Raw genomic sequence first — 26,819 nt, forward strand, 5'->3', positions numbered from 1 at the left:
CCAAAATTCTTAGGAGCCGGGAAGGCTAAGTGCGTAATTGTGCGGGGGAGCGTACTAAAGGGTTCAGGTTTGGGCGAGTTTGCATACCACGAAGCGTTTCAGAAATTAGCGAAACTTAGACTGCGTGAACGAGGTGTGGGAAAAAGGAAGACGAAGAAGCAGCAGAGAGTCTTCCTGTGACCTGTTTCCGCTCGTATTTTTCTACTTTCTACAGCATCTAATTCGTATTAACGACTTACATTCAAGGGCGTAGGCGCTCCACTTAGCGAAACACCGAAAAAGAAAATACGTGTTAGGCCTCCTGAAGTCCCCATAAGAATGTCTGTCATTAACTATCGATACCCGTGGAAAGACGTGGTTCATTCATGTGGTCTGCAGTAAGTAGATTTCTTATAACGTTTCCATACCGTTACTTTTATAACGTTATTAGGATCTTTTAGTTGCAAGATGTAGACATCACTTTCAAGCTGGTTAGGCGACATTTGATACGCTTCGAAGTCATTAAAGGAAGCCCAACGGCACACTGAATGCAAAAATGAAAGAAAAGACATATGAAGTACCATTTCTTAATATAATGAACTAAAAATAAAAAAGTAGTCCTGGCACTTACAAACAGGTAAGTATAAATTCGAATCTGGCTTTCAAAAACAAGCGCACGCTTTCCAGAGAGTAGGACGCGCTACTCAATTTAACAACGCGTTGCTAATTATCACTTATTTGTGTTTAGGACACAGAAGAATTGGAGCTTGAACCTTAAGTGGGCATGTTTTAAAATTAAGATATAGCGCGACTGTGGTTCAAGACGTCAGTCGTGTAATATACCGATCTTTGTGGTGCTTTTCGGGAAATCTCAGGCACGCAGTGGAAGCATGACGTTGGCACACGATACGGCAATCGCGATAGGCGTCGCCGTTTCACGGGCGCTCTAAAACTGCGAAGCGGCTTATCACCGTGCTATCGCGGGCAGAGAACCCGAGAAGGGAGCCGTCTTGCCTCTACGTCAAATATGCACGGAGAAAGAGCGATGGCAGCGCGCCTGAAGATTTTGGCACGCAAGCCGGCTCATTATAGACGGCAACAGCGTGGCATGTGGAAACCCCCTGAAATAGAATCACTTGTAACAAAACTACGAAAGACTTCGAAGTTGTCAGTCGCCGAAACAAATTCACCTTAGGCCTGCAAATCGCACAAAAGAACGTCTCAAGACTCAAGCACGAAGATAAAAAAAAAAAAAGAAAGTAGCAACCATGACTCCCACTCTGCGACTATGCCGCGCTCTAAGAGACTGCTCAGTGACGAGGAACGGAGACGTCAGAATGTAGTGAGGAAACGTATACGAAACGCAAACCTTCACGGAGGCGCAGTCATAACGCCAACGAGTGCTTGCGTGGTCAAGCTGTGCGCGGAAAACGCAAGCAACGAAATTGCGTCTGCAACAGCAGAGAGAAGCTTCTGAAAGCAAAGAAGAGTTGGCAGAGCGATGTTGTCTGCGTGCCAAAAGGTATCGATAACGTTGTACTGCCACGCAAAATCATTTATTATACGCAAATAAATCCATGCTCTTCGCCAGCTGCTATAGTATATGCCAGAGGGATAGGTGGGCAGCCACCTTTTATTCCTCTCGGAAAGGGGCAGCGCCGGCAATTCAGGCAAAAAAATCCTGGTTTGTACGGCATAAAACAAGAGACGTTCGAGGCATCCTCGCCCTCGATCTCACGAAAGCATTCGACACCGTCTCGCACCGCTTCATATTGGAGTCTGTGGCAGGCCTCAGCCTCGGCCAGAGATTTCAGGAGTACGTGCGCTCCTTCCTAAAAGACAGAGAAGCCCGACTGCGAGTCTCACAACTTAAGTCGGACTGCTACACGTTGGGTTCGGTAGGAACACCGCAAGGCTCAGTCACTTCTCCATTACTCTTTAACATAGTGATGAAGGAACTCGAAGACAAACTACGAGACATCCCGAACGTAAATTGCGCTCTATATGCAGATGACATCACCCTCTGGAGCCCGGGAGGCTCCTTGGCAGACATGGAGCAGGCATTACAGTCTGCCCTATAGATGCCACGGAGGAGTACCTACTAGACACAGGAATGAAACTATCCTCCAAGAAATCGGAACTCTTACTATATCGCAAGTCTTGCCAAGGAGTCCGATACCTAACTCCTCTAGACGAACTTCCGATCGCACCATATACAAGAGACGGACAACAGATCCCGCGAGTCGACCACATACGCATTCTTGGGCTCCTAATCGAAGCCGCCGGATGCCACGGACACACGATCAAACACTTAACCGCAAAAACCGAAAACATGATCAGACTCATCCACAGAGTCTCAGGGCGCAGGAAGGGTCTCTGCGAAGATAACCTTCTGCGCGTATACCACGCGTTCTTTATGAGCCATATTAATTACGTCGCCTCTGCCCACAATTGGACGAAAACAGAAAAGACGAAACTAAACACACTCATGTGCAAGAGCATCAAACAGGTCTTGGCCATTCCACAAAGAGCAAGTACAGGAAAGGTTGATCAGCTAAGCATGCACAGCAACATCGACGAAGTGATCGAGGCTCAGACTATAGCGCAAATACTCCGCCTATCCTCGTCCAAAGCCGGTAGACTAATTCTAAGCGAAGCTAATGTCTCCCCATCTCCCTATCTCGAGCACGCTGTTACCCTACCGAGTGAAATTAAAGACAACTACAAGTCTCACCGTTTCCCACAAACGTCCACCCACTATACAACGTGGGTAGGCGCCGGGCCCGCGCCCGCGCGATTCTCGACCGCACCGACGCGGATCGTGAAGCCACCGAATTTGTGGACGCGGCCCAGTACGGCAATACATCAACTTTCGCGATAGCAGTTGTGGACGGCAACGGAACGTTACGGTCATCGGCATCGGTTAAATCGACCACCAGCGCTAAAGCCGAACAGATAGCCGTAGCCATCGCCATAGCAGACCCCACATTTATCCATGTCCTCAGGGATTCGCGTGCTGCAATTCGGGCTTACGAAAGCGGCAGCGTATTGAAAGAGGTAGCGCATATACTACTAGCAAGCTCAAAAGAGTGCAAACGATGCCTCTCCTGGTTCCCCGCTCACATGGGGAAAGACATCCACCCGCAAGAACCCAACCTCAATGAAACGACCCACGACCGTGCGCAAGAACTTGCCCGCCGCGACGGTCCCACGGCCTCCGAGGGGCTGGACATTCAGTTTAATGACCCGCAACTCACTTACCAAGAAATCACCTCACACTATCGAAAAGGCAGAATGAAATACCCGCTCCCGCACGCCAAACTCGAGCGCGCGCAGGCGGCCGCGTTTCGGATGCTGCAAACGGACTCGTATCCGTCACGAGGCCTATTAAGCCACTACAATTCAGAAATCCCGGCAAATTGCCCAGACTGCCCAGAACCCTATTGCTCACTCTCGCACATGCTTTGGCAATGTCCCGCGTTACCAGAGGGCCCTCTCTCCAGTGAGCCCGAATGGGAAGAAGCCCTCAAAAGCCCGGACCTCAAACTCCAACTCAAGGCCGTCCAGAGGGCCCAAGAACTGGCGGAGCGTCACCACGTTCCCGTCCCGACTTGGGCGTCGCCTACAGTTTCGGCCAAAGGAGCTCCCCGCGTGCGATCTCCAACGGCTTAGACCCCTCAGGACCTCAATAAAGTTCTTGACTGACTGACTGACTACGGCATATTAATGCTTCTTTAACGCGCACACGTCATTTTGACGCGGTCAGTTCTCGCGGGTTTGTGATGTCATGTGACAGACAGGCAAAGTGGGCGCAGCCTAATAACGTTTCACCAATAGCTATTGGTCAAACAACGCCTTTTTTTTTTGCTAGTGGCGTAAAGGGCGTCGAATGAAAAAATATTGTTTTTCTTTCCTTTGGTCTAATCACGCATAATTAGTGTGTACATACCTTATCAGATGGGGTGCTCTCGCGGTTTTGGTGACGTCGCTTGACAGGCAAGCGCAGTGGGGCTGGGCCGAAAATGTTTTGACTAATCGTGGAGGGTTGATCACAAAAATGACATAGAAAAGTTTGGAACAGTTTTACGTTATAGCCCCTGGGTAATTTACTGTTTTGTTATTTATTATTTGACAAAATTCCAAATTAAATTGATTGAGATTTGTTACCATGTTTGCTCTCATTCAAAAAGCATACGTGTACCCCTATGAAAAAAAATTTCTAACAACAGTTCGTTTCATTGTATAATCTCAACTGTTTTCTCACATACACTTTTTCCGTCAAGTTTTGTCCCCCGCTCTACCCGTTTAAGCGACGGCTTCTTGGCCAATTTACTGTAATGGGTACGTGCCATAATATAGGAAGCAAGCAAGCAAGACAGAGGGCAAGCAAGCAAACAAACAAGAATGTGCTGTTCGCACCTTGTTCTAGCTGCCATCGGATTTGTTCTCCTGGCGCCTGCGGCAGTCGCCTTTCCGCACCTTCACGTCACAAGGTGAGACCACTTTCAAAGACAGAGGCTCGCTTTCTGCGAGCTTTATGCGAGCGGCGAACGCGCTCGGCGAGTGTGTGATTGGTGCTTCACCGGCAACGGTTGTGAGTAACTGTTTGTGATAGAGTGCTGGTGGCAGCGCACCAATTTGCGCCATTCGGTATGCTGGTATGAAATGGGGTCTTAGCGCTTTCAGTGCCTCTTGGTTTAGTGGCGGTGCCAATAAGGCAACGTAGGTTCCACGATCTTGGTGTGTTGGCATGCATAACGTTACAGTGCCACGTAAAACACATCATATGTCAGCACAAAATGGAAAGAGGGGAAGGACTATAAACAGTCAAAACACTGTTATTTTCACCTTCAATAGCACTGTAAAAGATTGCTAAGCACCCTAATTATGTGACAAAAACCGTAATGGTTCGGCCCTGCATTGCTCGGTGTTCGAGATTTGCCCAAGCGCATCGGAGGCAATGCATTTGACGGCTGAATGCTGCAGATAGCGGTTACGCATGTTCGTGCTTATAGAACACTGAGTATTTGCTTTTCGTTTTCGCGCGCGTAGAAGCCATGGTGAAATAGCGGTAGACAGGCAGCCTGCATGCAAGACTTGCATGAGGGCTCCTTAGAGGAAGAGAAACGCAGAGGCGTGCTCTTCCACGTAAACACATTGCTTTCTAAATTGCAATGTCGCGTTTCGTTCTTTGGATGCAAGCTAATGTACGGTTTTGAATATACTACTTTTGTGGCGTTCTATAAAATTGCGTAGTATTTTATATTGTTGTACAGGCGGCATGCTCCATAGTTGACGACTAGCGTCATATGCAGTAGCGTAGCGTTCCAAGTGGTTTAGTGAAGACAGCTGTGTTTCATTTTCTGTCCATACAGATTGTTTGGTAGTTGCAACTGATGTCAGGGACTCGTTCCCTTTTATGAAGTGTAAGATAAGAAATTATCAATCGCTTATTTTTTTATGACAACGAAGCGAGTTTTACTACACGAATTTCTTACAGTCATGTTCAAACACACCACTGATCCGAACGCTGTTTTTCTAGAAGCTTTAACGCCGATGAGCTTAGCATTCGCTATTTTGTTTTTCATGTAGACTGGGAGAAGAATCGAAGCCTTATGTTTCTACCTCGACTGACTCAGACTCACCACGAGACGTCGAGGATACCACAGAAGAAGAAACACGAGTTGGCTCCAGCAACGGTATGCCGTCTGTGTGAGGTCATCAAAACACTTCCAATACCAGCGCTGCATAAAGTCGATAAGACACCTAGTACGAAAATCGGGCCTTGGCATTGGTGCACCAAGAGGCTCTTTCACGGGGCGTTCATCAACGAGTTGAGAAAATCAATTATCTTGAAACCGTTGTGGTCTAACGCTTTCCCCTTGTGCTCTCGGCTATTAGCCATCTCGCGTACGTCCGTTGCAAATGAGTGCCAAAGAAGATTCGAAAGCTAATCTTTTTTCAGCCGTAGGTACAAACTGTTACTCTGTATCGACCAAATGCCCACACAGAACATAAAGCATATCCGGTGTAAGATCAACGTGGAGCGTGTTTACTTTACGTTGGGGGCACGTTGGGTCTGCATTGGACTAATATTGTCGTGATTCCAGTGCTGCTTGGTTGGTCTCCTTCACTAGAAAGGCATTAAATTGGCATACCTCTTGCAGCGGGAGAGCGAGGAATCTCCTTGTATGAATGCACTGTACTGTTTAACACGGATTCTCTCCCTGCCAGACAATACCGATCCTGACTGCGATAGCAGTGGCGTAGGTTGCAAGGTGATTTCGAGGAGTATACAAAAAGCGCAGATTGTGATTGTGGAGAGACTTGATAGTGCTGTATTGCCGAACAGAAGAGCACCCCTCGGCCATACCATGACGCGGTAATCCGTTATCTTGCACCTGCTGCGTTTTACGGGACACAAAGATTCACCGCACAGCCAAGGGCTTTACCGTACTCTAATAAGTCATATACACATACCTATTCCCTATTTCTAGAGAATGAATATATGTGCTGGCCAGACAAATGTCATTAGCGAACATGAGGCGTAGATCAGTGCGAGATGAGAACATAAGAAGATGCTGTAGGTATATGAGGATGTGGAAGCGTCTTACTATGCATCAGAGTAAGTAAAATGTGACCGCAGAAGACTACCCCGGTATAGCAAATCTCACATGACATACCTATGAGTATCCGGCCGCTTGAACCTCTGAAGCTCCACACTATTACACGAGTACCGCTGACAGCAGGGAATGCGGGACTACGAAACAGCATTCTGAGATATATTCATTTGCTCGTGTTTCATTTTATTGACAGTGTTTGCACCACTAAGAGCTGGAGCACCAGATCAACCTGTGCGCACATTTCACGTTAGCAATAGGTTAGTGGTGGGCATCGTTGTAACGGAGTGAGCAAGAAATGCGTAGACCTCGTTCTCTTCCCTTCTAGCGGAATCTGACTGTGGAGACATTATTAACTACAATAACGCATCGACGAGAATGTGGAGCCATTATTTTACAGGAAATAAAACTGCTTATACAAACATAAAGGCACCCCATTGTCGCCTACTAAGATTTACAAGATATTTCTTGCGAGTAAGATTATGCTCGAAGCGAGAAGTTTTCCGCATTTTGTTAGCTACGTTTCTTAAGTTCTACCCAAGACACCAGAGTGAGGATCGCTGTTCACCACGGCAGGTACAAAATGGGCGCACGTGTTACTCTTAGCATCACTAAGCATTGCAGAATTAGAATTACTGCAAGTGTAATAAAATAAATTTAAGCATGAGCAAGTCAAAATAAAATAAAACACAGCTTTAGATTTGCACTTTCGATATAATCTACCATAGGGCATCAGGCGTTCCGGTAATCTCTCGTAAGATCCCGTTAATGTGTGGCTTTAGTGATGTAGTTTCAATTGACTCCGGTGATAGGCACACACTGGTCCGAAAAAATGTTTACGTGGCTTAATCTACAGCTTCCCTTATCGGTTCCTCGTAAAATGTAAACTATACGAATGTTGAGTAAGCTGGGCCGTGAAGACTAGCGTTTTGCCCATTTCCTCTTGTAATAACGCTTCCTGCTCAGACTTTCGCCACTCAGCTGCGTTAGCCCTGTACACTTGCAGGGTGTTTGCAAAGTACATTTCATGCAACAGAAACATAGGGTTGGTTCTACGAAAGCTCGTCTGGTCGGGGATGATCACGATAGAGCACTTCTGCAAATGATATCATTTGCTCCAGGAGCAAATATCTCCAAACTGCACCACAAAAAGTGTCGAGTCACGCAGGTAGCATGAAGGCCGCGCTGACGGCGTCTGCACGCAGAATCTGCTTCAACGGGACCGGGAATGGCATGCAGTGAGCACGACCACTGCGCGACTGTACTGGTGTGTTTGGCGTCCGGCACTTGCGGCTGCCCAGACCACGTGCCTGTGCTGGTGCGTGACGCGGGCAGCTACGCCTGCGTCTCGTGTACGTGTGTTGGCTATGAAATAGAAAAATTTTTAAATGTTTATTCGACGTACTGGTACATGCTGTATAAGACATGTGGTACTGCTTGTCTCATTTTTCTATCGTTCTACGCTCTAAAAAGGATCTGTAGGTTGCGTAGGTGTGTAACAAATCTAGTTGTTATTTGTTGTCTACGTCTATGGACACTGGAAAGCGCTGCTTAATGTTTTTTTTTCACGGAAAAGACTTCAGATGACTTATTGATTTATTGGAAAACTTATTTGAGTTTCAGAGTCTCATTGCCTACGTATTCTTACGTTATGCGTCTGATGGACCTCAGCCTTAGATGAAGGTAGTGTAGGATTTTATGTAGCGCCGTTGCTATAGATTAGATCTGCGTGTGTTTCTTTTTAAAGACAACTGAGTTGGGTACCGTCAGCAGCGTTTACTTAAAGAGCCCGTGAAAAGCAAGAGCGCTACAGCGGGATAACAACAGTATGGAAAGAGCCATCGTTTTGGCGTGCCTTCCATTTTTTTAGCATTTTGTCATTGTGAAGAAGTATGCATCACTTTGCACGGCAAATTTTGGAAATGTTATGTGCGCACTTCCACGCATAGGAACCGTGAACACTGGTCCTCTGAAGAAGTTGTCACGCTAGATGGTGACACGGCCAAATAATACTTGCTCGTGTCACGAAAACGTCATGTGAAATAAATAGATTGGATATATCTGGACAGAGATACAGAGGCCATTTTCATGTTAGTAACCGTACGGTAGGCACTTGTATACCACTGTTGCACTTATAGCTTTTATGTATGAATGTGCTTTTCGCTCCTCTGCATCACCACTCCATGCGACCTCACATCCGCTGTTAGTCGACATCTTCCGTAAACACGCAAACTTTGTCTTAATGTGCTGTTGAGTTTCGTGGTTGCTAATCGACCTACAATATCTGCATGGGTATATTCTGCACACTTATGTGTAATGCTTTGGTGCGATGTTGCGTCCGCTGTTTCCTTAATTTGGCCCTATAGTTTGGCTCCATATTTAGAGAAGTAAGTCAACATCATGACTCGCTGGGTACACTTTGTTTTAATGTGCTGTTCAGACATATAATTGCTTAGTCATCACCAGAATTACGCGAGGTCACTGGTCTTTCGTTTTGCTCCCTCATATCTGCCTTCATGTTATTTCTGCCCGTATATATGCATCGAATTCTGTGAATGCCTCCGCGGACCGATTTCCCGGCGTTTATTTGACAAACGTTCCGTGAAGCTAGGCCCTTGTCTTTTCTCGAAAAGCAGTTTTCGGGAAGGAGTGTCCATCCGAATTTCTTGGGGCTTGGTCGGCACAACAACAACATTGGGCGTGAGGCACCCCTAGGGTACGTCATGTCTTGAGGGTGGAAGTAAGGTTACTCATATGCATTTGCACCACCAGTGCACGTGTTCATGTGTGAGTGGGCGAGGCTCTTGCTTTTTGCCTGATTTCCCAAGTCGCCTGCTCTGTTGCAGCTCGGCGGCTGAGGGAGTTCTGCTTGAGCGATGCCGAATGCCGCCACGCCAACGAACAGACGCGCTGCGAGGACTCATTGTGCCAGTGTCGAACTGACTTCTATCCCTCGGTTGATGGCTCGCTCTGCCTGCCAAGTGAGTGATCGACGTGGTCTGGTTGTCTTAGTAGCCTAATTGTTATGGCTATAAATGCGGTAAAGGTGCAGGACAGCTTGGTGTTTGTGAACAACAGCTCTATGAACGATCGTCGTCAGTGTGATTGAATTCGTTTATATTATTACTCATTTGCTTGTACACTTTGGGCACTGATAGCTGAAACTAACGCTTGAGTCATCTTTCGTGATGCCTGCCGCAGGGATCGCCATCTATAAGATCGCCTTTCTTTCAAGGTAACTTCAATGTAGGCTCCTGTTTGTCCCCGGACGTGATTAGACTCGGCAACCTAGACTCGCGGGCCTGGGTGCCGCCATCATTGACGTCGTTATTGTTGCCGATGTTTCATCGTTGTTATCGGCCCAACCACCATTATTTTGAGCGTTACTTCAACCTTTTCCTCGTGCGGCTTTCTACAAGGTTAGCTCAGCTGCTTTATTTTTCAAATAATGTTTCATCATAACATTCTACCCATAATCGGGGCTTTTTACAGGGTTAAGGAAAGAAGTAAGTTTGTTACAAAGATACGAGCGGAAAAATGCAAAAGAGGCACGAAGAAGCTGTAATTTCAAAACAAGCCTTGTTAAAGCTACGACAGAGGCTTCGTTGCAATACGACAATAACACATCGTTTTCACGTAGTGGTGAAAACGGTATTACGCCGATACATTGTATACATTATTTAAAGATAGTGGCTCAGCCAGCTGCTACGTGGCAATCATTGACGCGGAAGACAAAGGGCGTGTTTGCCTGTTTTCTTATGAAAGTTCGTCTTGCTTCACCAATAACTAACAGTGCCTATTGCGGACGCTGTTTCTGCGAATGTTATATGGGTTTTGCAGAAATAAAGGCATGGAAGCCTCTGAAGATTACCATGTTCCCGGCGGTGCTGCTCATAATGGCGTTCATTGTGCTTGCCTTTGCTGGCTATACCAGGTGAGCTGTCTGGTAAGAAAGCTTTTATTTAAGAGGAAGCTTTAGCTCGGGCCCAACTCCGACGCGGCCTATTCATATACATGTAAAACACAAAAACGTTTTTCTGAGATAACCCCTGGACAGATTTCAATGAAATTTGTTGCACTTGAGAGAGAAAGTTAACTTCTAGTGACTGTTGGTAACGAAATTTCGATTTAGGTTTTGGATTTTGTTCAAAAAATTTTCAAAATTTCGGTAGTTCGAAAAAAAAATAGAAGAAGGAAGTTTACAAATTCATAACTCTGCATCAAAAACAGATATCGCAATTCTGTAAACGGCATCCATTAGACCGTTGAAAGCGGACAAATTTGATTTGTCATTTTACATCTTACGTGAATTTCTTACGTTGTTTACAAAGGTTCTGCAAAAGCTATATATCCACATTACTAAATTTTTTGAGATTCATGTATATCATATCAATTTTGTCCGCTTTAGATGTACTATTATATGCAATTCACAGAATTGTATTATCATTTTTCGTTTCTTAGTTGCAGAGTTGTAAACTGGATAGTTCCTTCTTTTGACAATTTGTGATTTTTGCCAATGTTTAATAATATATTTAAGATGTAAACCGAAAATTCTAAACCAACAGTCAATAGATTTTAAGCTTTTCTTTTAAAGGCAACATACTTCGTCAAATAAGGTGCAGTGGTTGCCGAGAAAAACGAATTCTCCTTTTACATGCATTTAGATAGGAGCACCCGAGCCAAAGCTAAAGTTGGATTACGTCTGCACAAAAACGTCCTCTTTGTTAGCGTTCTGTAACTGAAAAAAAAAGGTCCAACCAAACAAGCATAACTAAAAAACGTCAGACAGGCACTTGTCCTAATGTTTCCAGGCACCTCAGTGACGCACTTTTTATGTCATGAAGCATACACAAGCTTTCCCGGTTCACATTCATGCTGCTTAAAAATAATGCCATTCTTTGAGGCAACTCAAAGAGCAGCATGACGAGCAGTTTAATTGATACTGGAATCATTCTCACAAACAGTTCGAGTGCTGACTGGAAGTTCTGATGAGTCATGCAATTTGTGATCGCATGAAGAGAGAACATGGTACAGACACAACAGATAGATTAATATTCAAATTCTCTGCAAATGAACTTGATAATGCACCGACAGCTGCGAGCTTGTTGAAAACGTTAACTGTGGTAAGTGGCTCGCACAACTTCCCGCATGTAATTCGAGACATTATTACTTGCAAAATCTTCTGATACCTTCGTCTCGGGGACACAATAAGCTTTGAAAAAAAAATTTCGCTATATAAACCTTCACATCAATCAGCTGTGTGACTTCAAGCATCGCATTCTCGTTTGAGCCTTACGATTCGGAATAAAAGCACATGATTCGATTCTAAACACCTCAAGGAATTACACCACGTGTTCAAGCCGCAACTGCCACCTCCTTGGAACCTACGCACTGAAAAGTTTAACACATCATTAAATTTTCACCATTTCACACATCATTTTCAACTTTAAACCTTTGAGTATACATATTTAGCAGCCATTTCACTCCAACCACTTCATAATAAGGGCGTGAGCGAGAAAATGAAAACACTATGAGCAATTAAAGGGACCCTGAAACGCTTTTGACGATTTTCTACAAACGTACTGAGTCGTTAGAGTAGGTCCTTCTGATCATTAATTGACACATCTAAGTGCTCTGCGTAAAGCGTGTAATTGATTATAAGGTTTTAAAAAGGCACATCGCTGCCGATCGCAGCGCACTGCTCGGCGGAATTTTAAGCCGCCCCTACCCATATGACCGAAATAACCCATATGACGTCAGTGGGGCGAGCTATCCGATTGGCTGACCAGGGCGCGTGATCGATAATTCTTCCAACTTTATGGTAAACAAATGATCTTCGTAATAGTTGGAATGTTAGTTAATTTGTTTTTATAAAGAGAAAGTAGCAGAAAGAGAATGCTCAAGAACAATTTTTCAGTACACTTAAGCACTTCCGGCACACAGCAAGTGTCGTCTGCTTGTGTTACAACGTACTCCATTTTGACGAGAGCTCCGCGGTCAGAGTTGGTCTCAGTCTTTTCGCGAGCACTATGATTCGACTTTGTTGCCTTGTGGACTGCAAACGTAGCGACAGGCAATATGTCAAGCTGTAACATCGTGTCCCTCTGCAGGGCAGCTACGAGCGAACTGGCTGCTGCGCATCGGACTGCCGCTATCCGATAGGCGCCAGGATGTGCACGTTTGTGGCCGTCACTTTACACCGGAAGATTACTAACGCATTAGCGTTTCGCGAGTCCCGTATTAGGGCAAACGTAAGCGCAAGGGGACAGGGTCTGGCCGCTTGACTGTGCCGTAACGGGATGAGCCGAGATGAGCAGAAGGGCAAAGGTGAATGGTCTGCATGGTGCAGCCACCTTGTCGCATAGAGCTCAACCATACACAGTAGCAGCAACGAAGCGTATTCTTTTTTGCTGCTCGTGCGTATTTTTCGCAGGAGTGTAATCATCAACACGTTGTTTTTATGAATGTTTAAAATGTTTTACACTTGGCTAGAGCAATATTAGCGCTTTGTTTGGCTGGTTAAGCGCTGCGCCAACAAGTGTCTGGAACGTGCAGACCGATTAGGCCGCTCACGTACGTCTGCGCCAAAGTTCCTTCAACAGCTTGAGTTTATGCCTCCAGTCATTTGCCGATATGACCAGCTTGCCTGTGGCTAACGGTATACCAGACACGTTCGGCGCTACGACAGAATGCTCGCAACGCACGCTGCTTCGATAGCTCTCGCTTGCAGTCGACAGCCAAGCGGCTAGCGGAGAGGTTTCGCGCGGGCGGGGGCGGGCTTCAAAACAACCGGAAGTTGACGATGTGACGTCGCATCGTGACGCAGGACCAGTGAAGGCGGAGCTTAGCCCCGCTCGCTCGGCGAACGAGTTGAGGAGTAAAAGCATGGCTGGGGAGGAGGGTAACTGCTAATCGCTTGTAGCTCCATTAATACGTAACGCCTCACTTAAATTGTGGTGCGAATGTTCTACTTATGCTGTACCCTACGCGTTTACAAAATTTGTCCGAACCGTTTCAGGGGCCCTTTAACACTCTATACGAAAGGTGTTCGTACACCTGCTAGCACGTTCGCTACAGTTGAAAGCTCCATGCAGGACGTTAGGTGCCAAGGGTAATAAACGGATTTTCAGCGACGCAAGATGTGACCTTATGCAGTGTTTATTATGAAATGAAGTAGTTTTAGTTTCTCGACAGTTTACAGGTATATATGGTAATATTTGAACCACTGCAACGTGGCTCCTGTGCGGAGCAATAGTTTGGGTGTCTAGCTTCCACGTGAAGTTTATGGGTTCAAATCTGCCTCCGTGCATTTCTTACGTAACTTATTTACGCATGACTTGATAGTCCTGGGATATTAATTATGTGGTGAGGCTAATAAGCAACTCGTTAACAGTGGAGAGTATAGGGAGCTGAGGGCGATGTTTTTGTTTCTTTTACCTCCTGCTTCAACAAAACGCCCTTACTTAAGGGTGTTAATCAAATAAAAGATCTTAAATTGACATCCTAAGTATGCTTGTCAGGCAACCAGTTGATTTTGCACCCTTATGGTTGTTGAAAAAGGTTAGTGTGTTAGTGTCCATCGGAAGAGATAGTATATTTCTTGCGTGGCAAGCTCTACTAATATGTACTTCTCGTTTACAAACTGTCTGCTGTTTGCAGGTTGAGCGCAGATCCGCACGACAAGGCGCGAATTGCTCCGGGCCTTCCGTGTTCACCCAGAGACACTAGTGAATTTCGTGTCGAAAACCTGCGCAACTTACTCAAAACGTGCCACCTCAAAGAGCGCATAAGCAGCCGATTTCGAATTTTTACCCTCAGTGCCACCCAAATCTTTAGATTTATGCCGTCTCGCCAGGAATGGTCGCGGTTAGAAGAGGACGTCCCTCAGTCAGGTGACTCGCCAAATGCGGTCAAGCAAGATGCCGTGTATACCGCCCACGACATCAGAGTCAAGAGAGAGAGAAGCGGTCCTTTTCAGTGGAACACCTTGGGCACCTCTCATGAGTCGTCGCACCGTCCGTGGTCCTCCGTACGACATGTCCTGCTGCAAGGGAGCACAGATGCACTAAGACAGGACGAGTCTCCGCGTCATCGCACGGAGGAGTCAAATAATGACCGAACGAGAAAACCAACACCAATGCCAAGGACAAGAGTAGCGACGCTTTCAACGTATACTTTGATGCCCTGCCGCGCAGGGAGAAAAACCAATTTAAGTTCATCAGTGACCTCGTCAGCGACCAAAGTACCTGTTACGAACGCCTACGGATACAGGGATGCCGGTATTACCGATGCGCCACAACAAGACAGAGCGACATGCTCCATCAACCTTCAGCACTTGTGGCCGAGGCCTACAACGTCGTACAGGTTCACCGAAAGCGAGCTCTCCGGCGGGAAGCTCAGAAAACACTGGTCGGAACTAGTTCGACAGCCAGTTACCAAGCAACACCGCCGAGCCGCGTCCGAGGGCGTCGACTCGCTAGATGTAATCGACAAAGGAGAAACTGTGGATTCCCGCTGTTGCTACGAATCACCGACAACGTCGTCTTGCTGGTACAGCAGCGGAGCTAGTGACTGTTCCGTATGGACCGCGGATCCTTGGATGACAAGCTTTGAGGACGAAGACACCGAACTTAAGGATGTTTGGACGCCGGCAAGCAGCAGTCAGCCAAACTGGCCCGGCGAACACGCTCAACGAAAATTAGTCGATCGGAGAGCGAGGACGTGCGAAGCGTTCACCGTCCAGATTGGCTCTCGCCCCGGAACTGCGAAGCCCGCGATAGGAAATGAGATCGCGCATCAAGACGTTGAGATGCCGCAATTCATCTACAGGCGGTGGCCTCCGACCCAGGAGAGGACGCGCTGGCGCAGGAGCGTTCTTATTTCGGACGGCACCACTTCAGCGGCACCCAGGTCTCCTGCGGCCGCTGCTTCGGCAGCTTCTGTCCAGGACAACGAGAGGCCCGGAGGACAGCTGATCGGCAGTGGTGAGGGTGGTGGGCGAAGGCCGGCGTTTATGGCTGAAGTGGCGACAAGTCGCTTTCGCCGGAATGGTCTGCACGGATTCCGGTTGCCGCCGCCACCCCGATTTGACCGCGCATCTCTCTCTCTCGATGCTAGGCTCGCCACTGCGATGCTCCACGCCGAGCGGCGCGTCAAGGGCAGCTCATTTTAGTCGCTTCCGCTTATGAGCTCGACCTATTCAGTCGAGCTCGTATAGGTGCGAACACGCCATCGCGGTCCCACGTGACTGTCACGTGTCGATCAATGTATCTGCCAGTGTGCCACGTAGTCGCTGTGCTCTCAAGCTTCAAGCGAGAGAGAGAAAGAAACACCTTTATTGATATAAAGCATGTGCTTGGTTATTGCGTGTGGATACCCTCTTCCGGGGCCCCACTGGCTATTACTGCTCACCGGGCCGGATCGAGGGCCGCTTTGCTGCTCAAACATGCACCGCATCCAGGCCTTGCATATCTTTTGTCATTTCATTAATTCCGGTTGCACAACAAAGCAAAATTCATTCGAATGATTAAACTTGTGTTGGGTTGAGTTGAGTGGTCGTAGGCTACTGGTGAGATTAGCCTTGCAGTTGCTGCCGGCAATTGCTCCACCGTAGCGACACTTAAAATACATAAATCATATAAATGAGACACAGACCTCACAACTACACATAAAAGACGGGGAATGCGGGAGATGGAAATTCAAGATGATGAGCAAAACGTGAACAAGGTGAATGCAGGGGCCAACGTTTCGACAAGTGGACTTGTCTTCTTCAAGGTGACGTACGCTTTCCTCGCCACAGTATATAAGATGGGGTTCTTCTAAAGGGGAGAGAGTGTGAGGCAGGAGGGTGCGGAAACGAGGGAAGGTGGGTTAGCGAGAGTATTGAGAATAAAGGTACGCTGTGCCAGGGCCACCCAGGGCCACTCCCCCCCCCCCCTGGTCTGCCAACGCACGCGTGTTAGCCGGCGTGTCAAGGGCGTCTGACATGCCGGCTGAGAAAAAAAAAGAGGGGGGGGGGGATACGCCAAGAAATCAAACTAAGTGTTGTTGCCTATAGCTTGAAGGTTAGCATAGCGAAGGGATTCTAAAGCTCCCTTTGAAACGTTTACGCCTACTGGTTGCAGTGTCTTGAAATTATGGATAAGGTATGATTCTCTGTATTTTCTTTCTCGTTCAGAACGGAAATTTCACTGTAAGATGTAGAGTTTAAGTTCATCACAGTTATGACCTGGTTGGTTGAAATGCTCGGCGATGGCATTGGGAAGCTTTTTAGCTGTGTCCGCGCGATGTCCGTTTAATCTGACGTTCATTGATTGTCCTGTTTCTCCGATATATTGTTTCTTACAGAAGGAACATTCAACCATATAAATCAGATCCGAACTTGTACAAGTGAAGCTAGATTTGACTTCATGTGTATAACTATTTGCGATGCTCTTAATTTTAATGTCACTTTGATGGTGCCTGCAGGTTTTGCACCTAGGGCGACAACATGCTTTTATTACAGGGGAATGCTGTTGGCTGACTTTTGCGTGCACTAACATGTCTTTAAGGTTCCTGTTTCGGCGATAGGTAACCCTAGGTACATCCGGGAACGCTTTTCGCATACGCTCGTTACATGATAATATTGGGTGGTATTTTCTTAGGATGTTGTTTATGTTTGGAAGTGCATTGGAATATTCTGTTGTAAAGACCGGCGGTCTGTCAGATTCTAGTGTGGGCTGTCTCTTCGCCAATTCCGACTGTCCCTCCAGTCTTGACGCGGCATTATAAGCTCTATCGAGAGCAACCTGGGGATAATTCCTTTCTGCTAGCGTTGTTTTAAGGTCATTTAGGTGGTGGATATAATCGTGGTCTTCGCTGCAGATGCTTGTTATACGTTTCGCTTGTCCGACAAAAATTCCTTGCTTGCAATGTCGCGGGTGATGACTGTTGTAGTCTAAATATTGCTGGCTATCTGTAGGCTTCCGGTAAAGTGCCGTTCTAAGTTTTCCGTTTTCTATGTAGACCGTCGTGTCCAGGAAGTTGATCTGACTAGGAGAGTGGTGAGCAGTAACTTTAATATTCGGGTGAAAGCGATTGAAATGGCTAATCAAGTCGGTTAAGGCGCTTGTGCCGTGTTCCCATATCATAAATATGTCGTCAATGTAACGAAGATAGGCGTGGGGTTTTAAAGGGTAGAATTTCAGCAGGTCTGCTTCAAGCTGTCGCATGAAAATGTTCGCATACGAGGGAGCGAATGGCGTATCAATGCTAGTGCCGAAAATTTGCAGGTAGTGTACAGAATCGAATTCGAAATAGTTGAGCATGAGAACTAACCTAAGGAGCGATAAGTAAACTTCAGGAGCGTGATTCACAAGCGTGCGAAAGAAATGTTCAGCGGACTTCGGCTCATTGAAAACGTCGTAGGGCAGAGGGCATGACGCCAGAGCCTACGTGTTTAAAGAAAGAAATAATTTTAACGCGGCACAATCTTTCAAGACAAACTTCGAATTGACGCGTGGGACAACACTGATTGTCCAGAGAGAAAATGAGATGGTAAAAACGTGACGATAACGGAACTGATAGCTTTGCAGTGTCCTGATGTGAAAATTTTCGATAATAAGCAGCGGTTATATAAGCCAAACTCCACATAATGGCATAAGAAGGGCCACCGAGGGACAATTCCGTGAGGGAGTCAGCCACTTCATCAGTTGGCTCAGAGCCGTGGATGTGGAACCAGACAACTAATTCCCTAGGGTTCCCAAAGACAGGCACAAGACATGCGAGCGGAAGACAGCACATTTACTCCGAAAGCCCACCGAGTCGCGCGAGAATTAACCTGTCGCGGCTCGGACAGTGACGGCCCAACAGTCTGAAACCCCCTGGGAAGGGAGGAGGACTGCGGCCGAGGCGATGGAGAACACGGAGGAGGCGACGACGACGAAGTGGCAATCCAAGACGACAGGGACAGTGTGGTCACGTACCACGACATACTGACGCACTATACGAAACAAAGAGAAGTATACCCACAACACAACTAGACAGATTGGAGAAGGCTGCAAACCAGAACGTTCCGAAACCCAGCACATTTAAACAGAGCAAATTCAAGACAACACCCAGACGCGAGCTCCAAGGTCTGCAAGCACGAACACGCAGACATGGCACACATTTTATGGAAGTCCACACAGATCAGATCAATATATGTAGAGGACAACATAGAACCGGACGTTCTCAAGGAGCGATGGCTAAGCGCTCTGACTCGCTCGGAACTACACGACCAACTATGGGCAATCCAGCGGGTCCGGGCAGTGGTGGAAAGGCTATGCCTCACCGCACATAATGCCCGGGTGGCCTGAGTCCAGGCTGGCAACCTCGCAGGTACTTTTCTTATTAAAGTTTTTTTTCCCGTCCGTTCGTACTCCGTGCCAGATTTACTCTATTTATTTTGCCGCCTCGGCCAGGCAGTGCAAGTGCCCGGCAACTCGTAACAATCACCTGCCTCGCAGAGAGTGCGATTGCCATGATGATTGTGCGTGCTCCCAGAAATCTGAACACCGGACACTAACTCGATAGCCATAAATCATATATCTTAACACATTCCTACTTCCTTGGAAAATCATTTTTGGTGTATTTATCAGGACATTTGAATCTAATTTGGAAATACATATAAAATGTATCTGTCACCAGTGTTACTTAGCCTCTTGTACGATCAAGGGAGGGAAAGGAAGAAACGTTACGACAGAAACGATTCGACGGAGGGAGCCGTGTGATGAGGCAACAAGAAACATAACGGATGCAAAGAGGTGTACAGGTTGTGGAAAATTATTAACGCATAGTTCTCTCTGCCTGAGTGTGCCATTGTGTGCAATGTGCTATTGTGGCACTGTATGTGCCACAATAGACAGTTTGATTCTGATTCCTATCTAGTTCCGTAGACAACTAGGGTAAGTGGTTATGTGGCAGTTTAGGTTTGTGTCCATCCTCAGCCGATTCCCCAGAATGGTTTTCCCTTTGTGACATAAGTGGCATGAAGCCTTAAATGTATTTGCGCGTCTGACGTGGTACACCTGTGTGCATACAACTATCATCGACGTTCTTGCTTCGACACGCGTCGAGTACCAATTTCATGGTGTGATGCAGACCGCGACAGCTACAGGCGACATTCATCATTTCGTGCTCGTGCAGTCTGCTACTACTGCTACCTTGTTTTGTTAAACAAGCTTCGGCTCATTTAGATTACAAAATAGTTGGGTCTGCGTGACTTTTTCTTGCTACTTCTCATTGCTATTAGCGTTCTTTGCCTACTTCAGGCACTTTAAGTCTGTGTAGCCTCTTACGCCAACCAAGTGACGCAAGTTGTCTACTAACTTGGGCTGCTAGGTATTTGCTCACGGTCGTGATCCCGTCGTGCTCGTTCCATCGTCGTCATTACAGCTTCGTCATCCGACTCTGGTCATGCCGTCGTCATGATGCCATCTTTGTCATTTCTATTGTCGCCATGCCATCGTCATCACGCTGTCGTACAAGCGTCATCATTTCAGAAATGTCACCCTATTGTCATGTCATCGTCAGCAAACCACCTTCGTCATTCTTTCGACGTCATTTCTTCTTCGTTATTCCATCATGAACATGCTGTCATCAATCAATCATGATTATGCTGTCGTTGCCACGTCATCTTCATTGCATCGTCGTCATATAGTCCTCATCTTGCATTCGATGCCCTGCCCTCGTCGGGATGCTGTCGCGTTCATTACATCACTGTCATGCTAGCTTCGTAATCCGATTCTCATTATGCTGTCATCGTCATACCACCTTCGTCGTTACATCGACGCCATTCCTCAATTCGATCGAAATAACACTGTCGTCATTCAACTGTAATTATGCCATACTTGTCATGCCATCGTCAATGTTCTGTCGTCGTCGTGCAGTTATTTTCAAGCATTCATTGTCATACTGTCGTCACCATCATCGTCATCTCATTCTCCTGATGCCGTCGTTGTCACACTGTCGTCGTTATACCACCATCATCATTTTAGAATCATCATCCCACGTCATCATGTCATCGCTTTCACCGCCATCGTTGTTTCATCGACGCCTTTTCTTCTTCATCATTCCATCGTCGTCACCGCGTCGTTATCATATGGTTCTCGTTATGCCGTCCCATTCACGGCCGACCGTGGCAAGCTAGTGTCATAGTAAACTAGGCCAATCCAAGAGACAGTGTATATCGCATGTAGCCGAAGCAACGCAAATGTCAGAATGATCACAACAGGTTACAAACATAGGTGCCTTCGGGGACGCGGTGTGTCACAACACATCTTGAACGATCACGTTAACGTCGACAGCCATCGTAGAATGGTTTCAGGCAGATTTTTTTTTTCCCCGACAATTTACCCTGGAGTAGCATGTCGAGCCATTCGCTAAGCCATCCTCTCCAGATTTCATTAAAGTTTTCCGCTTTCACGATCTCGTTTCCCTTTACCTTCTTTCTCATTCAGGACCCGAGCAGTCATTCATAGCTCACTCGGTTGTGTTCCTACAACGAACCTTCTTTGAACGCATTGCGCGGGCCCGCGCTAGCGCTACCGAGCAATCCTCATCGGCGGCAGCGCAAAGAAGGAAGAGGGCGACGCCACTCCCTATGGAGGACGGTAAGGATCAGGCGACCGCGGCGGGCAGTAGCGGCGCCGCTGCAGCACGCGGGCGCCTGTCCACGGAGGTAGCGGTCGCGCAGCCGTCGAAGGACGACGCGCCAGTGCGCGAACCGAAGCCCGATGACGCCGTCGACGCGAGGGACTACCAGTGCGGCGTGTGCAGTTGCAGACCACGCTGGCTGCAGAGGTTTGCGACGCCGCGCTACTACGCCTTCATTCTCGCCACTCTGGGCACCTGCCAGGGGGCCTATCGCATGTACATGGTCAGCACACTGACCACGATGGAGAAGAGATTCTCGCTGTCAAGTAAACAGACGGGTTTCATCCTGATCGGCGACGACGTTAGCCCCATCCTGGCCAACATTGGGCTCATCCTGTTCCTCAAGCGCACCAGCAAGCCCAACTGGATGTCCGCCGGAATGATGTGCTGCTTCATCGGAACGCTCTTCAACCTGATGCCTTACGTGGTTTATGGTCCACGAGAGTCCTTCACGGGGACGTCCAAGAATAAGACTATGGACTTTTGCGGCTACGCTGACAATGCAACATCGCAGGCAGAATGCGAGGAGAAATCGTTTTGGGGGACTTCTGCAGGTCCCATCATGTGGTTCTTCTTTGGAAACTTTCTCAACGGACTAGGTACCACGGCCTACTACACCATCGGTAGCACGTACATGGATGACAGTGTTGAGAAAAGTTATACGGCAGCCTACTTTGGTAAGCTTCGTTGTTCGTTGCTGTTATACAGCGAAAGTGTTCAGGGTAATTACGCAGTAGTTCTCGTGCGGTGGCAGGGAAGGCCACCGAGAGTTTTCCGGCTGATAGCTGATTGCAGGCGCCACGCTGTGCGGCGTCTGCAATCAGCTATTATGGGTATTGCGTTGTTGGTACGTTGGTATTGTGCAGTTTATTTCCGACGTTTTGGTTGATGGATCATATTTTGTCAAATTACACAAGTGTTTAGCAAAGACTAGACCACCAGCCGGAACGTAAGAAGTTTACTGTGCTTTACCAGCGTACTTCGTACTCGATTCTTTGAATTTATTCCTCCGAGGCCAGCGTGATTGCTACTGAACTATATATATATATATATATATATATATATATATATATATATATATATATATATATATATATATATATATATATATACATGATAAGACGCCAACAAACAATGACACCAAGGACAACATAGAGGAAATTACGTGTACTTACTTATTGAATGACAGAAACGATATATTATTGGAAATGAAAGTGGATGAAAAAACAACTTGCCGTAGGTAGGGAGCGATCCCACGTTTTCGCATTACGCGTGCGATGCTCTAACCAACTGAGCTACCGCAGCGCCATTTTACCATCTACTTTTTTTGGTATTTGTTTCCCCACTAGACCTAACCATAGGAGTGTTAGCCAGCGCCACCACTCACAATCATTGGCGGTGGGTGTGGAACACCTTCTCTGCCGCAGGTGTCACGAGTACGTGATATTTTTCAGTGAAGGCAACTGGTCAATAAGCCCACACATGCTACCTGAAGGCATCAATGTTGCCGAATTCGAAACCCTCGTTAGGTGATAAACGAGAAGAAAGGGTTAAGCGAGGGGCCCGTTATATATTAATAATATATCATAAGAATCCAACGAACAAGGACACCAAGGAAAACATAGGGGAAATTACTTATTCTTGCTAATTGAATTAAAGAAATAATAAATTATTGGAAAAGAAAGTTGAAAGCAGTTAAGCCTAGTGGTGAAACATAAATACCCAGAAAAGTTGATGTGGAAAATGGCGCCGCGGTAGTCAATTGGTAGAGAAGCACGCGTAATGCGAAGACGTGGGATCGTTCCCAACCTGCGGTAACTTGTTTTTTCATCCACTTGCATTTCCAATATCTTATGATTTATGTAATTCAATTACTAAGTACAAGTAATGTCTCTTATATTGTCCCTGGTGACATTGTCTGTTGGCTTTCTTTCTTCTAAGTAATTCCCCATATATACTAATTTGTCTAGTTTTAATGCGCAGCATTCTTAGCATCATTCTTGGGACTTTGTGGTTGGTTTGGTTTGCTTGGGTTACATCGAGGTGGGTTGGGTTCAGTCCTGTTTTACCTCACTAAAAAACAACAAGAAAAAAAACATAATGTGTCAGCGACGGTGGAATCAAACCTCTGCCGTCGAGCACAGCAGTTCGGTGCTCCGATCCTTAGGTCACGATGGCATTTCTTTTTCTTTATCGCCCTTATTAACTGAACAAACCATTAAGCCATGATCGCAGGCATACTTATCTCGTTTCAATGCCAGCCACCTATTTGACATGCTCGGAGCGTGTGTCACGCACCACTTATTCGTCGTTGTTTGTGGCAGCTCACGCTCTGAGGTGCCGTGTTAGACTGCACAATCTTCTGTGCCGGCCAATGTTCCACAGTACTTTCCTCATAGCACGCTACGTAGAAATTGTACGACGTTGTACCGACCACACGATCACCCAAGGTAATCATGCTTTAACATTTCATTGCCGCACCCACCGTGGTAGCTTAGTGGCTTTGGTGTTGCGCTTCTAAGCACGAGCTCACGGGATCGAATCCCGGCCATGGCGGCCGCATATCGATGGGGGCGAAATGCAAAAAGCCGGCAGATCCCACACCATGTAGGAATCAATGTTATTCGAAGCAGTTTTACCAAGTTAACGAAAGAAACAGAGCACCAAGACGTAGGCGGCTGTTTCGTGACCTTCAAGGCACGCATGTCAGGACCTATCATTTACGTCTCTCATACACTCTTGTCATACTATGCCAATTGTGGTACATACCAAGGCGTAGGCGGCTGTTGCATGACCTATATGACCCGCAGGTCATGACCTGTCATTTAAGTCTGTCATACCCTCTTGTCATATACTATGCCAGTTGTAGTACATACTTCTTTAACTTTCTACGTAACGTTGCATTTCGACGACTGCATGCTCTAAATAAAACACATATACCAAGGCGTAGGCGGCTGTTTCATGACCTATATGACACGCATGTCATGATATTCATGCCATGACCGATCATTTATGTTTGTCATAGACTCTTATCATACTGTGCCAATTTTGGCACATACCAACTTAACGAAACGGCCATGAGAGCACAAAGACGTAGGCGGCTAGATAGATAAATAGGTAGATAGATAGATTTGTCAAAGTGGCATATGTTCGCCAAAAAATGTTTCGCATTTAGAACACCCGTGCACTTAGATATATGCGCATGTTAAAGACCCCAGGTGGCCAAAATGAATCCCGGGACCTCCACTACGGCGTGCCTCATAATCAGATCGTGGTTTTGTTACGTAAAACCCCATAACTTCTTTGCCGGAGAGCAAAGGTCCTTGTTGTTTTCATACACTACATGACATAGCCATAGATGCGTAGGATTGCATAACATGTAGTTTCTGATGACATCACATTGTGCGTTTCCCTTGTTTACGCTCATCCGCCACCTATGTAGAAACACGTTGTAGCCATGGTAGTACCTTCCAGCGCGGGCTTTCTGCAGCGAAGCATCCCGTCCTTCACATCGAGCAAACATGCCCCGGCATGTTATCAGAACAGCGGCTGAGGTGCTCCAGAAGAAAGAAAGAAGCGAAAGAAACTTAGTAGTACGACGCTCCTCCTACTCCCACCACACGAGGGGTCAGATGATAAGAGTACGGTACGCAGTAATTCCACCCCCTACCTCACCCCAAATTTGCTCAGGAAGACGAAGTATTCCTCGGCCACTTGAAGTGCTTTCAAATGGAAGTTCGATCTCCTTCAAACTTCTTTACTTTTCAGTCGAAAAAATGAGATTGCGCAAACCCATTACAAATGCAACGATGACGCCAGTTCACGTTTTAACGTGTGTAGATGTATCGATTCGATTGCCACACGATTTAGCAGACACATAAATCGTCATCAACCTCTGTTACTTCACACGCACGGGAAGTAACATAGTGACAGAAATTTTAAATACCGAGATCGTGTTTCTTGTGGCCCGCACCATGAATAGCTCCCCGCAACTCCTTTTAAGAGACGTGTTGCCCACTGTGAACAGGAGCTCCTAAAGTTTGTTTAACTTCTTTTATTGTGCCCTCGCTGCTTTAAGAAATCGTGAAGAGATGACTATAGATTCAAAACGACGCAGAATACAACGTGTGGCAGGGATATCTGCAGCCTAAAGCCGTGACCAGAAAACAACTGAAAAGGCATAAAAAGACATCCTTATGTGCGCATAGCTTTCGTCTCGGGACCAAATCGAGTGTATATAGCATGCAAGAAGTGAAACGCGATGACGAACGACGTAACTTTACCGCTGTGAAGGAAAATGTCACCGCGAGAGAGGTAAACTTTCGGCAGTGTATTTTTTGTGGTTTATTCAAGTACAGGCTACATCATGGTCTTTCGTCTGATCGGGCCAGTCCTAGGTTATGTCCTCGGATTTTTCACCCTGAAGTACCCCGAGGACGTCACAAGTGAGTAGGCCTTTCATATTATACCATTACAGCACACGTAACACCCATTCCGACGTAAGCTCTGCAGATATAACTTCCGTACACCTCTGTTTCGATATCAGCGGGCTGCAGAAATTGTGAGGCATATAGGGCCTGTGGGAATACTGCAAAACACACGTTCTGCAACGAGATAATTTAAAAGCACTCCCTCTTGAAGTGGAGCTATGTGTTTGGGAAAAAGAAGAAAGGGGAAAAAAGAAGAAGAGATTGGGACCACGGTGCGCCGATGGTACGCATAGTTCTCCCACGCCCAACATCTTCCTTTTTCTACAGCTTCGTTGTGTTCGCCCCGATAAGGCAGGCCATCAGGCCTACCTCGGCTGATTCGTCGTCCCCGCAGCCACCAGTGAAAGTAAAGACACATCAGTGGTAAAATTAATGGACATCTTCGAGGGAATCGCACAACGCTGAAGTGCGACTTGTGTCAGGTGTAGGCACCGAACACCGAGGCAGTCAGAGTTTTTAGTTACTGACGGCCGCTTATGAGAGACCGAGTGATCACAGAGCGTCTAACGCCGGTGAAGGAGAGTTTCTCAAATGTTGTTGCTCTTGTTTATCAAAAAAGCGTGCAAAAGAAACTGGGTTGTGCAGCCTTATCTTTATCGCGGCCATCACGAAACAATGTCTGCCTTCGCATAGTGACGAGACGAGTGTGCGCTTCTTGTTCCTCGCTTCTAAACCCTGCCAGAAAAGTCCCACGTTGAGCCAGGCGACCCTACGTGGATCGGAGCCTGGTGGCTGGGTTACGCCTTCATTGCCACGACAATTTTTCTCAGCACAATTCCGATGCTCCTATTCCCCAAGAAGATGCATGCCGGGTCCGAAGCCAACAGGGAGCAAGTGGCAGTCAAAACAAAGCAGGACTCAGGCTTCGCAGGTAAGCACGAGCCGTGGGCGCTGCCGCGACATCCGCATTTCGCAAAAAAAATTGACGGAACGCTGTCACATCTTTTTTCTTCGCCTGAAGGCACATTAAAAGCGCTAAACCCCTGACAGCAGTGTCCGTAAACACGGGCGGTGTTCTCTAGCAATCACTTTCGAGGCTACAGTCACTTTCGCCACA

The 26,819-nt window shown here is 46.8% G+C and overlaps 3 protein-coding genes across 7 annotated transcripts in view; 2 read left to right on the forward strand and 1 right to left on the reverse strand.

Moving 5' to 3' along the window:
• The window catches only part of LOC135906383 (solute carrier organic anion transporter family member 74D-like), a 243,897-nt gene that overhangs the window by 165,925 nt on the left and 51,153 nt on the right, over positions 1-26,819 (reverse strand). The window lies entirely within an intron of this gene.
• On the forward strand, positions 4,342-15,961 carry LOC135906425 (uncharacterized). Of its 2 annotated transcripts, none has more exons than XM_065437807.1 (6): positions 4,342-4,472; positions 5,572-5,678; positions 7,805-7,951; positions 9,446-9,580; positions 10,440-10,533; positions 14,259-15,961. In XM_065437807.1, exons 1-6 carry the CDS (start codon positions 4,384-4,386, stop codon positions 15,769-15,771), a joined length of 2,085 nt encoding a protein of 694 aa, XP_065293879.1. In that variant the 5' UTR covers positions 4,342-4,383; the 3' UTR covers positions 15,772-15,961. The 2 variants fall into 2 exon arrangements, with proteins under 2 accessions (XP_065293879.1, XP_065293880.1); XM_065437808.1 differs by having other exon boundaries at positions 10,440-10,545; positions 14,259-14,367.
• The window catches only part of LOC135906427 (solute carrier organic anion transporter family member 74D-like), a 33,613-nt gene continuing 27,976 nt past the window's right edge, over positions 21,183-26,819 (forward strand). For all 3 annotated transcript variants that reach the window (XM_065437811.1, XM_065437813.1, XM_065437812.1), the window contains exons 1-3: positions 21,183-21,949; positions 25,631-25,717; positions 26,445-26,633. In XM_065437811.1, the coding sequence (XP_065293883.1) occupies positions 21,220-21,949; positions 25,631-25,717; positions 26,445-26,633 (1,006 nt within the window). In that variant the 5' untranslated portion in view covers positions 21,183-21,219. The remainder of the gene's footprint in view (positions 21,950-25,630; positions 25,718-26,444; positions 26,634-26,819) is intronic.

Source organism: Dermacentor albipictus, chromosome 5 (assembly GCF_038994185.2).
Source record: "Dermacentor albipictus isolate Rhodes 1998 colony chromosome 5, USDA_Dalb.pri_finalv2, whole genome shotgun sequence".
Taxonomy (NCBI): Eukaryota; Metazoa; Arthropoda; class Arachnida; order Ixodida; family Ixodidae; genus Dermacentor; species Dermacentor albipictus.

Bases quoted from the DNA above. Each gene is read 5' to 3' on its own strand.
- LOC135906425 (XM_065437807.1), top strand. From the start codon at position 4,384: ATGTGCTGTTCGCACCTTGTTCTAGCTGCCATCGGATTTGTTCTCCTG. The intron at 4,473-5,571 runs GTGAGACCACTT...TTTTTCATGTAG, and splicing joins CCGCACCTTCACGTCACAAG to ACTGGGAGAAGAATCGAAGC. The intron at 7,952-9,445 runs GTACGTGTGTTG...GCTCTGTTGCAG, and splicing joins CAGCTACGCCTGCGTCTCGT to CTCGGCGGCTGAGGGAGTTC.